Source organism: Elephas maximus, chromosome 4, assembly GCF_024166365.1.
Source record: "Elephas maximus indicus isolate mEleMax1 chromosome 4, mEleMax1 primary haplotype, whole genome shotgun sequence".
NCBI classification, from domain to species: domain Eukaryota; kingdom Metazoa; phylum Chordata; class Mammalia; order Proboscidea; family Elephantidae; genus Elephas; species Elephas maximus.
Genome location: NC_064822.1, coordinates 73,350,749 through 73,366,407, shown reverse-complemented (window position 1 = coordinate 73,366,407; position 15,659 = coordinate 73,350,749). Strand labels below are relative to the sequence as shown.

The 15,659-nt window shown below is 41.1% G+C and overlaps 1 protein-coding gene across 1 annotated transcript; it reads left to right on the top strand.

Annotated features, from left to right (window-relative positions):
- The first annotated feature begins 3,221 nt into the window (after positions 1-3,221).
- Positions 3,222-3,742, top strand: LOC126074687 (histone H4). The gene has a single exon (XM_049881506.1). It carries the CDS (start codon positions 3,255-3,257, stop codon positions 3,564-3,566), a length of 312 nt encoding a protein of 103 aa, XP_049737463.1. The 5' UTR covers positions 3,222-3,254; the 3' UTR covers positions 3,567-3,742.
- Positions 3,743-15,659: the final 11,917 nt, after the last annotated feature.

Sequence of the window (15,659 nt, the reverse complement as noted above, 5' to 3'; positions counted from 1 at the left end):
CACTGAAAACTTTCCAGGGCCTTTGGTGTTCTCCTTCCCCTGTTCCCTTATAGCCCTTGTGGCGCTCAGAACTCGTGAAAAGACTAAAGTAAAAAACGGCAGCAACTGTCCTTATATACTTAAATTGCAAATTCATAGCAAACTGATTTCTTTATCCAGAAATTACTTTCTACTAACGTTTCTTTTACCTCAATGTTTTTCACAATTGGAAATCCTGGTGGCATAGTGGTTAAGTGCTATGGCTGCTAACCAAAGGGTTGGCAGCTCAAATCCGCCAGACACTTCTTGGAAACTCTATGGGACAGCTCTATGCTGTCCTGTAGGGTCGCCATGAGTGGGAATCGACTCGAGGGCACTGGGTTTGGTTTCTTGGGGGGTTTTTCACAATTATACAATTATACTGCTGACGTGATGTAATGTTAAACATTTACTTATTGAAATAATTTTGTTTGAATTATAGTATCCATTCAAATTTAAGGAAACCCTGGTGGCATAGTGCTTAAGTGCTGCGGCTGCAAACCAAAAAGTCGGCAGTTCCATTCCACCAGGCCCTCCTTGGAAACTCTATGGGGCAGTTCTACTCTGTCCTATGGGGTCCGCTATGAGTCGGAATCCACTCCACGGCAGTGGGTCTGGGTATTCAAATCAAAAGTGAAACAAAATTACCTTTTCGCTATCTTAATACAGATTTGATTTCCTTGAAATAACATTTTCAATTTTTATGCGTATGTCCTTAGTGCCTAAGGACACTCGATGATTAACCCATGGTAGAAACTCAGTAAATGTCTTTGAAGCAGAAGAGCAGTGTGTTGTAATGGTTAAGGCAGTCATCCTGGAGCCAGACTGCCTGGGTTCAAAACCTGACTCTACCACTTACCAGCTGACCTGGATAAATTATTTAACCTTTCCACGTCCTAAAGCCGTCTGAAGGTTAAGTACATTAGTAAACATCCAATGACTTAGTTATACTGGATAAATTAACATACAAACCTCTCCTGCGGTTTTTAAAAAGATATTCCTGGAATGAGTTCTGTGAGCGGACTTACATTTTTGCCTATATCCTGGAAAATTCTTAACAGAGAGTTGTTTATTATTATTTTGGGAATGATTTTTCCTTTCACTCGTGTAAGCAAGAAGGATTTCTAACTTGAAAATATTCTGATGTTAACTTTGAAGAAAAGTAAATACAAATAAATCAGCCTGTTTTACTGTTACAAGAATCCTGATCTCTTCGAGATGTGATACTTTTTTTTCATTCTGAATCAAGGATTAAAATCATGTAATACAGTTTGACTATTCAAGATTTTTTTTTTTTTTTCAGCCATACAAAGTGTTCCTGGGGCTCTTTTAATTCATCTTTAACAAAAAAGTACTTTTTGGTTTATGGAGATGGGCAGGATTGAAAGAAGGGCAAACTGTAAGCATTTATATGTGTAAACATTTTCCACAAAGCTTTCCTGCTGGAAAGGCTCATCTTTCAAAACTAGCAGCAGAGAGCCCAATTTACTAAAATATTCTTGAAGATGTTAAGTACCTGGGGAAAAATTATGAATTAACTTCTAAGTAGTGCTGCTTTTTAGTGCAATAAAAACTCCCAAGATTCTTAAATGCTAACAAGCGGCCATCTAAGATGCATCAATTGGTCTCAACCCACCTGGATCAAAGGAGAATGAAGAACACCAAGGTCACACGATAACTATGAGCCCAAGAGACAGAAAGAGCCACATGAACTAGAGGCTCACATCATCCTGACACCAGAAGAACTAGACGGTGCCAGGCCACAACTGATGACTGCCCTGACAGGAAACACAACAGAGAACCCCTAAGGGAGCAAGAGAACAGTGGGATGCAGACCCCAAATTCTCATAAAAAGACCAGACTTAATGGTCTGACTGAGACTAGAGGAATCCCGGCATCATGGTCTCAAACCTTCTGTTGGCCCAGGACAGGAACCATTCCCGAAGACAACTCATCAGACATGGAAGGGACTGGACAATGGGTTGGAGAGAGAGGCTGATGAAGAGTGAGCTACTTGTATCAGGTGGACACTTGAGACTGTGTTGGCATCTCCTGTCTGGAGAGGAGATAGGAGGGTAGGAGGGTAGAGAGGGTTAGAAACTGGCAAAATTGGCACGAAAGGAGAGACTGGAAGGAGGAAGCAGGCTGACTCATTAGGGGGAGAGTAAGTGGGAGTATGGAGTAAGGGGTATGTAAGTTTATATGTGAGAGACTGATTTGATTTGTAAACTTGCACTTAAAGCACAATAAAATTATTTAAAAAAGAAACTCCCAAGAGCAGTGATCCGTCCCCCCCACCCCCCCACGACCCCACCCCAGGAATTCTCTTCAAGAAACTGGTTAGAGCTTCCTGATTGGGATTTGCAGTATGGCACTATTCGAAACCACAAGTGTGGCATCTGTTATTTTAAAATAACTTAACATTTTTAAATGGAAGTTGACAATCTCGAATTGGACTGAAAAAAAAAAAATCAGTTAAATCATAGAGCTATTTGGTTGAAAGGCAAATACAAGCTTCAAAGGGAGAAAAGCCAGAAAAATCTGCAAATTGCCCAGAGGAAAGGGACGAGGCAGGAATAAGCTGAGTAAGGCTGGACCTACTGAAATAATTCTTATTAAATTTCCCCGTAGGGCCACAAAGAGGAAAAAAAAAAAAAAAAAAAGACCCATTAAAACGTTTCCTCTCCCCCACCAATGACTAAAAACAAAGACCTAAGAGTGGGAGGCTGTAATCGCTCTGACATATAATAAGATGTAACGCGTCCTTTGCTCCTATACCTTGATTTTCACGTTAGTCCGCGAACGGTACTAAGAATTCCTTTTGAAAAAATATACAATTAGAAAAAGCAGGGGATCTGGCCTACATAATTTTTTAAGCGTTGAGAAAAGCCAATATAAAAGTTCTACTACAAGCTCATTTTTTCTAAACGTTACCCTATTGTGCCTTTCTTCAAATTTATGGTAAAAAATATCAGAAAGTTTTTTCGAGAAAGACACAAAAAATCAGTCTGGTTTTGCTTACTGCCTATTGCTTACTGAACTAACTGTGCAAGATAGAAACGAATCAATCAATTGTAGGGAAAAAAAAAAGTCTCCGGAGGTGGGGCGGAGAGCTCCACCCACTTTTTTGAGGTTTCCAAACAGGTCCGCTACAAGGGACTATAAATCCAGGTTAGCGGCTCATTTTCTTGCAGTGGCCTTCGGTTTTGGACGTAGGTAGGTAGTTACTGCTAGAAATGTCGGGTCGCGGCAAAGGTGGAAAAGGCCTGGGGAAAGGAGGTGCCAAGCGCCACCGTAAAGTCTTGCGGGACAACATTCAGGGAATTACGAAGCCTGCCATTCGGCGTCTCGCTCGCCGCGGCGGTGTCAAGCGCATCTCCGGGCTCATCTACGAGGAAACTCGGGGTGTGCTCAAAGTCTTTCTGGAGAATGTGATCCGTGATTCAGTGACTTACACTGAGCACGCCAAGCGCAAGACAGTCACGGCTATGGATGTGGTATACGCTTTGAAGCGCCAGGGCCGTACCCTGTACGGCTTCGGAGGCTGAGGTGTGTTAGCGGCTTTCGTCCAGACTCCAAAAGGCCCTTTTTAGGGCCCCCACAATTTCAAAAAAAGAGTTGTAATGTATTTACCCTGCAAGTATATGCATGTGGTGAATGCAGAAACGTGGTATACATGCAGCGTTCCGGTTACCATCGACAGAAGATTTACTGTCGAAATTTACAGGGGTTGCTTCCTCTTGGGTTTGGAGCTGGGGAGAAAAGGCGTGAATGCAGCAGTCCTGGCTCCCAGCGTCATAGCTTGGAAGTGCGGTGCAGTGCAGTAGTGACTCTGCTTTTTTTTGTACATCAAAATACAGACGCCAGGCTCTGTCTTTAGATCCTGTCTAGGGGAATAGATCATCTCCACTTACTGAATCCACAGATTTAGAAATAGTAACCATCCTTTACGCAGTGGAGCACCTCCTTACATAGTGGCTTCTATGTAAATTAGGACTAGCCAACTTCCACTTCCAATTCGAGGGAAAGGCTACGCGTCAGGAGGCGGTTCTTCTCCAGTGAGACACCGGAGCCAGGGATGTCACAGCCTCCAATAGGAAAACACCTCTACAGACAAATCATAAAACACTAAATGCAGTCTTAATGTGGCGTGGTGTAGTCTCCTACCGACTGTGGAATATATTGTTTCTTCGCTTATGTTTTGAATGAGAGATGAGCAAATCTAGACGCGGGAAGCAAGGCAGCTAAGTGCAGGCGAAGTCCAAGGCCAGGTGAGAGCTCGCGGGCTCCCGCAGTTCCTGGTGGGCCAGCTGCGCAAAGGCTGCTGCGCCAGTGGATATGCGTCTGGGCGCCAGCGTTCCCGATAGCGGAGACCCTGGTGTTGGCGGGCAGCGCGGCTCGATGGCAAGAAAAGAAGGATCCTCTCTACCTGCACTTCGCCATGTACCACGGCGAGAAACTTAACAGCTGGGAGGCCCCTGCTCAGGGTGGCGCTCTGCCCATCATTAAGGCAGTGCTGCTAGCAACCCAGGAGACGGAGTCTTAAATGACCCTCTTGCAGCCGGGAAATAAGCCCTGGTTTCCGAGTAAAGGCTATTTTCATAGCTGCCGGCGGGCCTCTAGAAGGGAGGTGGGCCGTGGTGTTGCTCCTAGTAAATTCAGTGAACATGGTGTGGGCAAGAGAGCTGTGCAGTCGCAGGTTGCTGCCCAGTGATCCTGCGGCGGGGCTGCCCGGAGACCTGAGTAAAATGGGGCGCGGAGGCAGCCACTTGAGGGCGCTTCCCCGAGGCCGCCAGGGGACACCAGTGAGGTGAAGCAAGAACCATAGTCGGCATGATTGGCTTTGCTCTACTCCTGGCTCTGTCGCACCTAACCTCTTTGTACGAGACAATTGAGAAAAGGACTTAGAACCTTAAATTGCGGTGCAATCCGTTGTAGGATTAACTAATCACTCCAATTCTGGCTTTTGTAAACATCGTGAAGTTACTATGCTAGGGTATGCTAGGGTCCCAGCCTTAAAAACAGCAGTGCAAGTCTCATTGTGAGAATGTCCTAGTTTTTTGACATCAAATGTTTTCTAACCAGAGAAAAGTTTCTTGTGTTCCCTCAACCGGTCTCTGTCATTATACTGGTAATGGCTGCTGTTTATTGAGTGCTTATTGTGTGCGGGTACCCTGGTGGCACAGTGGTTAAGAGCTCGGCAGCTAACCAAAAAGTCGGCAGTTGGAATCCACCAAGCTGCTCCTTGGAAACCCTATGGGCCACGGATTTTTTCGTAACTGTGTGTCAGGCACGTTGAAACACATTGTATTCCATTGCATTTGATTCTCTGGCAAAATTATGAAGTACTTATTAATTTCCACTTGACAGATGAGGAAGCTGATAAGAGGATTAAAGATCTGGAGCCAGGGTTTGAACAGAGCCCTGTTATTTTCTGCAGTCCTTGCATTAACCCTAACCACTATACTCCACTGCTTCTGGCATGGAGGCTCTTGTTCCTGTTTGCTGGCATTTCGCTTCTAAGTACTTTCTTCTATTCCATATAAACCAAAACCAAACCTTTTGAGTTCGTTCCGACTCTTAGCGACCCTATAGGACACAGTAGAACTGTCTCATAGGGTTTGCAAAACTGTAATCTTTATGGAAGCAGACTGCCACATCTCTCCCCTCTTGAAGTGGCTGGTGGTTTCAAACCACCAACCTTTGGGTTAGCAGCCAAACGCTTAACCACTGCACTACCAGGACTCCTTTATATTCCATATAGACCAAAGGTTATTCATGACACTGTGTTAATTCAGTTTTTAGGACAGTGAGACAGTGCCAGAAACTCCAATTTATTTAATACACGTGAGAAACGAAGATACTTAAAGAGCAGAGTCTGGTACACTCCTATGCCTTAATATTTGTTGAAAGAGTGAGTAAATTTGGGTAAATACAAGCAGAAGCTTTGTAATCTTGAAGATTATAAAAAATATGTATCAATAAATGTTCTACAAGTCTTGGAATATTACATTTTTATGAGACCTATGAAATGTGATAAAACAAATTATTTTAGAGATAAGTTATATTAACCCTATAATTTACTAAACTGTTGAATTTTCCATAATAAATATAAAAAGGAGATACTTTATATATTTTAATTAAATATCTACATTTCGGCATCATCCTCATTATCACTGACTCCAAATTCTTGTTTACTCACTGAAGGATAATATGAAAAAGCTGAAGGAAGGCGCTGCTTAATCTTTTTATAAAATTATTTAGTTATAATTGTTTCTAAGCAACATACAGTGTTTTGTTTTTACTTAATCTGACACTTTTCATCTTTTAATAGGAAAATTCAGTCCCTTCATATTTAGTTCAATAAATCTAAACATGATTTTGTTCCTTGCATATTACTTTTTCTGTTTTTCTTTCTTTTTCTTATTTCTACTGGTTTTATCAAAACACCCTTTGTAACAAACACTGCTGGTAACCCACTTATTACCATTCTCCCCTCGGCTCTCGATATCGGAACTCAGATTTTGTTGGACAAGGTTATGCATTTGGTAAAAAATTGTATTTCCCAGGCTTTGATGCTGACAGGGAAACCTTGGTGGTGTGGTGGTTAAGAGCTATGGCTGCTAACCAAAAGGTCAGCAGTTTGAATCCACCAGGCAGTGCTTGGAAACCATATGGGACAGTTCTTCTGTGTCCTATAGGGTCACTATGAGTCGGAACCGACTCGATGGCACCAAGTTTGTTTGTTTTCTGAATGCTGACAGGAGTGGCCATGTGGCTGAGTTCTGTGGTATATGGGTAGATTTGTTGAATGGGGCTTCTAGGTAACCTTCCTAAAAGTGGGAGTAGCTGAGATGAAAGAAATTTTGTAGTTCCCTCTTCCTCTTTTTCTGCTTGGAAGGTAGAAGTAATAATGGCCTGTAGCACTCATGAGATGGGACTGAAGATTGAAGTCAAATGTTAAGGGTATTGGAACAAAAAGATAAAAGGAAGCCTGAACATTGATGCAATTATAAAGCCACTGTGTCAGCCTTGGCTAGTCTACCTTTGGACATACTATACTTGAGGGAAGAATAAGCTTTTATCCTGTTTAAGCTCCTGTCATTTCAGGCCTCTGTTACTAATAGCCCAAAAGCAGTACCTAACCAGTAGAAAATGTATTCTCTTTTTCTTGTTTGTTAATTTAGAAGCAATTCTGTATTTTTTTTTTTTTTTACTTTATTAGCCATTGCCTTCTGTCTCGACATCTCTTTCAAACTATATTTCTTTACTCTTCTATAAAATACTAGCTTTTGCCCACTAACTCTCCTCACTGTTTCCCCTACCTCGGAAAGTAGAGACTTTCAGGATACATTTACTTCTTCACTTTCCACCCTTACCCTCAATTTGAAACCTGTTAAATACTTTTCTTCATTTCTGTATCTCCACTGTCAACTCCCAAAGAATTGCTGAGATTATTTAGCACTTTAATTATAGGCCATTATTATGATTTCTCTTGCAGTGTCTCTTTTATTTCAAGAATATTTAGCATTTACATCACAAATTCCCAGGCACTGTATTTATTATGCACTTGGACTTAATTATACACACATTGCATGAATCATTGCTCACTTCTCTTTATTCTTCATCGTCCCTTATTTTGAAGCCCCTGTTCTGATTTATTTTTTAGTAGAGTCCTTTCTGAAGAATTTTCCTTAGATGAGGTATCGGGGTAAGAACCAAAAAAAACAAACCAAACCCATGGCAGTTGAGTTGATTCTGACCCCTAGTGACCCTATAGGACAGAGTAGAACTGCCCCATAGGGTTTTCTAGGAGCAGCTGGTGGATTCCAACTGTTGAACCCTTTGATTAGCAGCCAATCTTTTAACCACTTAGCCACCAGGACTCTGTGGAGATAAGACAGTCTATGAATGTCTTTCCTTTCTCCCTCTCTGGCAAGTGTTATCTTGGTGCTATTTCAGATTCTTAGGTGGTAGTTCTTTTTTCACTCAAAAGTCTAGATAGCATTCCATGGTCCTATAACTTTCAATGTGCAGCTAAGAGTTCCCAAGCTGGTTTTTTGTTTGTTTGTTTGGGCCTTTATTAGTTATTATTTCTGCCTAGAGGCTTGTGAGATTTTATATTTATTCTTTGAGAACAGTCATTTTTGCAGGATATGTTTGAGTTTGTTTGTTTTCCCATCACTACCTATCACTCCTTTTCAATCTACTGGCTCAAGTTATACTTCGGCTTAACCAAACAAAACAAAACAAAACACACAGCCGCTGTGGTGGGGTCAGTTCTAGTACTTCAGCTTAGGGAACTGTTTTTCCTAAAGCAGAGCCTGGGACAGGAATTCAGATTCACATGATTTATTGAGAGAATGTTCAGTGTTGCATTTCATTCAGAAGCATGTTCCAGGATGTAATCAATAATTTTCTCTAATATATTGTTAAATTATTATGTTTGAATCCAGAACTAGTAGCAGAGGGTAGGAAGCTAAAGTAATCATTTTCTTTCTACATTTCTGAGTCAAGGACAGAAAGCTGATATGAAAATAAATAATGAGTATACAAATCCTGAGAGCTCCCATAGTGTTATCTACTGGCGAGATTAGGCAATAACTGTTTCTGATACTAGCAATTATTAACTATTTTATTAAAGGACATTTTGCTTGGCTTTGAAGAACATATTAAACTTTTAAGCTTTAGATGAGTGGTAGATACGTGCTGTAGCAATTTATGAACCAAAATCCGAACCAAGATTGCCATAGAGTCGATTCCGACTCATAGTGACCCTATTGGTCAGAGTTGATCTGCCCCATAGAGTTTTCAAGGAGTGCCTGGTGGATTTGAACTGCCGAACTTTTGGTCTTAACCACTACGCCACCAGGGTTTCCAATTTATGAACAAGTTGGAGAAAATGGAAAGATCCTAATTAACTTTTTGTCCATGGATTTGGTCTTTTATAGGCAAAGCTTTACAGAATCTGAAGTTTGGGAGATAAGGATGAGAGATGAGGGGAATGTTCTGAATCAGAATATGTCACAGTTCAAGGGCCTCTTAGAAAGACCAATCAATAGGCATAAGGCAGTGTTCTGAATTGAATTATAATGATAGCTAGTCTGGGAATATTTTCCTTGTTGCTAGTGAGTAATTAGAATTAGTAATTAGAGTATAGATGTAAGAGTAATTTTTGAAATGGCAAAAAAACTTTCATTACTTCATACTGACAACCAGCATTGGCATGCAAGTTAAATAAAAATAACTACACGTGGCTTATTGATGAATATAACATGATTTTTCTTTCAGATGTGCAACCATTTCTTTCCCGGGTTCTGGGGAAACAAAGGCTTTTAACTGTAGGGGAATGAAGGGAAGATATGTAACTGTGACCGTTAAGGGAGAAAAAAGTTCCTGTCTTTTTGTGAAGTGCAACTGATTAGGCACGGGCCAGCAGAAGGAAGTGTTGGAAGCCCTTCAGAACTCAGTTCTGGGGGTGACAGTTTGCCCCAGGGAGCCAGTGAGGAAGGAAGCTCATTTGGTCACATGGGTTTTTTTTTTTTATTATTTTTTTAATCTGAACTTTAAAATATTTTTCCTCTCCCCAAATTATTTGAGGTTCACCAGAATATCATTCAAGTCGTACAGAATAAATTTTGTTTTGTACCAAAATGTGGCTAGTCTTCCGTTTTATGATCACTAATTTCAACTTTACTTAGATATCTTTTTCTTGAAATACATATCCATTTACTTCTTAAGCTTCTAAAGTAATAAAATTTTCCTGATTTGAAGAAATCTGGAAAATGTATGTTGGAGCCACAGCTGAGCCTGCCAAGAAGACTGAGTTGAATTCAGATGCTTTAGTCTGTTTCCTTGTTTTTAGTTCTTTTTCTATTAAATGGGAATTACAGGTAGAAAATATAGGCTTGTCCCTTTTTTCAGAGACTTAAAGCAGGTCTCCAGGGTCTTGGTTAACCTTTTCATTAGTTACTCATCACTTGTATCAGAGTGCTTAAGAGTTAACTCTGGAATACGTAATTGTACAGAGTTCTCTAATAGATGACACACACCTGATATTCTAGACCCTCTTTTCCCAGGTTGGATTCTATGAAAATGAAACCAGCCAAACAATCCAACAGCTCTCTGGGATCCCTTGAAAAAGTAGTGAATAAGTCTCCAGAAACTGATTTTCACTAGATCTTCTGAATTCAAATACCTCAGGAGGCTGAAAGGAGCCCTGGTGGCACAGTGGTTAAGGACTCTGCTGCTAACGGAAAGGGTAGCTATGAGTCGGGATCGACTTGATGGTAATGGGTTTGGTTTTTTTGGTTTCAGGAGGCTGACCCTTGGTGGATGGTAGATGTGGGTTCCCATAGTAATTGTGGTGATTACCAGCTAAAAGGACTGTTACCATGAGGAGCCTGATGAGTCATGATGCTGATTAGAGAGATACCAAACAAAGACAAAAACCATTGTCGTTGAGCTGTCCTGACTCTTAGCGACCCTATACGACAGAGTAGAACTGCCCCATACCAAAACCAAACCAAACCCAGTGCTGTCAAGTTGATTCTAACTCATAGTGACCCTATAGGACAGAGTAGAACTGCCCCCTAGAGTTTCCAAGGAGTGGCTGGTGGATTTGAACTGCCGACCCTTTGGTTAGCAGCCTTAGGACTTAACCACTACGCAACCAGAACTGCCCCATAAAAAAAAAAATAGGAAGCTGTAAATCTTTATGGAAGCGGACTGGGACATATTTCTCCTGTCAGTTGGGTGGTGGGTTCGAATTGCCATCCTTTAGGTTAGCAGCTGAGCGCTTAACCATGGTGCCACCAGGGCTCCTTTGAAAGATACCAAAGGGAAGCAAAATCTCTGCTATAGTTGCAAACATTGCTTTTGAAATTCATCTTAAAGAAAACAGGGAGCTGAAACATAATTTTTTTTGGAGAAACAAGATACAATATTGGATGCTGCATTTTAAATATGGTTTTTGGATTTCCTTTACTAATATTGATAAGGAGGCCTGGTAGCACACTGGTTAAGTGCTGAGCTGCTAACTAAAAGGTTGGCTGTTGGAACCCACCAGCAGTTCCAGGGGAGAAAGATACGAGAGTCCGTTTCTGTAAAGATTTACAACCTTTTAAATCCCATGGGACAGCCGCCTATAGGGTGGCCTATAAGTCTGAATTGACTCGACAGCAATGGATAATATGGATAACAATAATCATATATATTATATAGACAAATACATGATAAAAAAAAAAGTCGAATGGATTCCAACTCATGGTGGCCCCATATGTTACAGTAGAACCACGCCATAGGGTTTTCTTGACTGTAATCTTTACAGAAGCAGATTACCAGGACTTTCTTTTGTTAAATTGCTGCGTGGGTTCGAACTACCAGCATTTACGTTAGTAATTGAGCACAAACCATTTGTGCCACCTAGGGACCTGAACCCTGGTGGTGTAGTGGTTAAAAGCTACGGCTGCTAACTAAAATGTCTGCAGTTAGAGTCTACCAGCCGCTCCTCGGAAATTGTACAGGGCAGTTCTACTCTATTCTGTAGGGTCGCTATGAGTCGGCATCCACTCAATGGCAGCAGGTCAGTGGGTAGGGACCTGAGATACATGATACAAAATATATATTATTCTGTATATATTATATACATGTGTATGTATATAATCCCTGGCAGCACCAACATGGGGGTCCCCATGAGTCGGAATCAAATGTGTCAGAGCCCCTAGGTGGTGCAGACGATTAATCTCAACTACTATCATCTCTTCCTACCTTTTTAAAGTTAAACTCACAAGCATCAAACTATAAAACTGTTTTGTATTGATTATTCCTAACCCTCCTTTTTTCAAGAGCAAATAGATGACCGGCTTTTTAAGTCCCCCAGGTTTTCTGTGGGGTGGTGAAGAAAGTCCTCATCAGCAGCACCACACTCTCTATGTGGTCATTACACAGCAATAATGTGCAAAAAACAGACACCGGAAATGCCTTTATCTGACTGCTTCCATTTTGTCATGGTAAAACCCAAACCTTCTGCATCATTGGTATCGTTTCTGTTACTTTCATGTTGATGATTAAATTTGCCCTTGCAGCTCTCTCTAAATTTTTGCCAAGCAGTCCCACTAGCCTATCCGCCACATTCACATCTTCAACACAATTGTATTTTCTTTCACCACAAATTTACAGCTCAGTATTTTGTTGGCTCTTGGCTTCCATTGCTCTGGTAAACACCTTAATTTAAATATTTTCTCCTTTTATTCCACAGGGATGTTATGAGTGCTGACTGTAAATGGGTTTGGCTTCTTTATCACTGTCTGTTTTCTATCCTTACTCACTGGGGTCATTCCAGTGTCTAGGTCTCTCCTCTGAGAGCTTTAAAAAGGTTTGAGGCCTAAAAAAAAATAAAAAGTTGGCTCCAAAATACAAAAAGATAACTACAAAATCAAAACTGATATATTATTCCAACAGTAAAATTATAAAACTCCTTTCCATTTTTAGGAATCCCTGGTGGTGCAGTGGTTAAGAGGTATAGCTGCTAATGAAAAGGTTGGCAGATTGAATCCACCAGCTGCTCCTTGGAAACCCTGTGGGGAAGTTCTATTCTGCCCTATAGGGTTGCTAACCAAAAAAAACCAAACCCAGTGCCGTTGAGTCGATTCCAACTCATAGCAACCCTATAGGACAGAGTAGAACCACCCCATAGAGTTTCCAAGGAGCACCTAGCAGATTTGAACTGCCGACCTTTTGGTTCGCAGCCATAGCACTTAACCACTACACCACCAGGCTTTCCATAGGGTTGCTATGAGTTAGAATTGACTTGACCACGAGTTTGGTTTGGTTTTTCCACTTTTAGCAGAAAAATAATGTGTGGGGGATGTGGATGCATTACATAAATACATTTGAAATGATGTGTATTTATTGGGCTGACCAAATTTGCAATCTTAAAGGAATAAGAAAACTTTTCTCCGTTTTGTTTTTTTTATAGCTTTCAATCTTACCCTACTCCACCAGACATTTGTTCATCCTTCAAATAACTTTGCCAAGTGTTAATCTCATACATAACCAGAAAAGCAATATCCTACATTTCAAGACTTCTATATTTTCTTTCAAACATGTCCTGCTAGTTCACTGTAAGCATGTTGTTGGGTGCCGTCAAGTCGATTCTGACTCCTAGTGACCCCATGGGACTGAGAAGAATTGCCTCATAGGTACTCCTAGGCTGTACTCTTTACAGAAGCAGATCGCCAGTTCTTTCTCCCAGGGAGCCATTGGATGGGTTTGAACTGCCAACCTTCTTTGGTTAGCAGCTGAGTGCTTAACCTTCGTGCCTTACTGTAAACATACCTAAGAGCATGTCTAGTAAAGAAGCGTAACTAAATAAACATACTTAAATCTTTAGTTCCTGTGGTTGATTGTAAATGTTTGTTTTGGGGATCATCTCTTAATGTCATCCTTTCTTGGATACAACTGAGAAGTCTTACCGATCCCATTCTTTTCTTATGTAGTAAAGTTAGCAGATACTTATACTTTTCAATTAAATTAATTTGAAAAAAATTAACATTTCACTTAAGAGTATAGTAGAAATACATACTGTGCACAAAAGTGGCACCAAAGAAGGGGTAATCAGTTCTGCTGTACATTGAAGAACGACAATAATAATTAACATTTGTTGAGTGCCTCCTAGGCGATATGAACTTTACAATACCCTTTTCTAATTTAGTTAACCCAAGTTTTCCCAGACTGGGATCTGTGAAGTTCACAGCAACAGCAGTACTCTAATTTTCACTTGCTGTTGTCCTTATGAGTATTTCTAGAAGTGGCTGAGTGTGTCTTGAATATTGTCAAATATGGGCCCACTGAGCACGAAGGTCTCCAGTGGGTGCTGCTCCTGTTGTTGCCATTTGGTAGTATACTGCGGTCTCCCACCGGGTGCTGACACAGCCCAACTGACTCTGACACCTTCATGCAGGGCCCCTGAACTGCCGAAACTGAGTGCTGATGTTTGACCAAGTGGGAAAAAACAGCCCTCATCTTTTTGTGATGGAGCCTGTTAGAGGAGCCATTAAGCAATGATATCTATGGTGGTTCCTGCAGTTTTTTGTTTCAGGCCTCTTTCTCCCTTAGACTAAGACATGCGTCTATGTGTAACACTAGAGATTTAAGTAATATGGCTCCAATGCTCTATAGTTCAATGCTTGGCTGTTTCCCTGGTACGTTTTGGACAAATCCTATCAATCGCCTGGCACATCCACACATGTCCAAACTCCAACAAGAGTCACAATTGCCGCTCCAGCTGTAAAATTGACTAAATTAGTCATTACATTCATTCGTTAGAGATGAGAAAACTGAGGGTTGGCAATTTCAGATACTCTGCTCAAGTTCAAGCCCCGGTAGCACTATGGCTAAAGCTGCTAACGAAACATCGGCAGTTCGAACTTGCCAGCTACTCTGGGAGAAAAGACCTGATGATTTGCTCCTGTAAAGATTACAACCTAGGAGACCCTATGGGGCAGTTCTACTCTGTTACACACCGTCACAATGACTCGAAATCGACAGCTCAAGGTCATGTATTGACAAGCAGCTAAAACAAGATTCAAATACAGCTCCAAGTTTGTGTTTTGTTTATTTCTAACAATATGAAAGTGCCTCTTGGAATCAAACAGGGCTCCTCTTTATCTCGAGATACACTATTCTGTTCCTTAAATTCTCTCTTTGTCTTTCCCCTCACCTGTTAAGGATACATCAAAAAAACAAAACTGACAATTATTCTGCCCTCAAAGAGTTTATGCTTCAGGAAATTGGTCACTGTCTTCTTTCCTTCTTTCCCAAGCTATCATTTTAACCTATATAACTATCAGGAAGCAATTCTTCAACAACACTGGGGGACAAAAACATGAGTAATATCTGGGTCCTCTACAGGAAAGTTCAGAGTTCCCTTCTGAGGGATGAAATATCAGCCCAGCCAGGGAATGGATGACTGTACCTGTTTCCTTCTGTTGTGTTTGAGGTAAGAGAAAACAAATAAAGCTATTTCCCAAGAGCAGAGAACTTTATTACTACTATCTCCAACACATACTTCCTCTACTATATAAACATGGCCACCTGGAAAGAAAAACAAATCCAACAGTCACCAGGAAATTTAACAGATTTTTCAGCTGCCCCTGGCAAGTATAACAATCATCGATTCAGCCCTTCCTAAGCATATAGAAATACTGTATGAAATGGGCCCAGGGAGGAGGGAGATGAAGAAATTGTTCAAAGATTAAAAAGACTTTCTCTTGGGAGAAGGGAAGAATCCAGGGTACTGGTACAAGGAAAACGAAACTTTTCGGCATGAAGCATTGGAGGCACTGGTGCTAGAATTTAGTTATATAGCACTAATGTAAACAGTGACTCGGGGTCAGAAGGATACACTGTCCTTGTGATCTAGATATGATTACCTTGCATCTCATCCTATACTTGCAGCAGAAACTCCAAACACCCCATTATTTCATCAAATCCCTGAGGTGCTTGAGTTACCCTGGTCACTCTGACTTCAAACTCCTCATTCTCTGAGTTGTCTGGCCATTCTACTCCTGTTTTTATCCCATCAATCTAGGCACAGGTCCTAGCATCTTTCCACAATTCAGACTTAACTCAAGGTTTGG

Bases quoted from the DNA above. Each gene is read 5' to 3' on its own strand.
- LOC126074687 (XM_049881506.1), top strand. From the start codon at position 3,255: ATGTCGGGTCGCGGCAAAGGTGGAAAAGGCCTGGGGAAAGGAGGTGCC.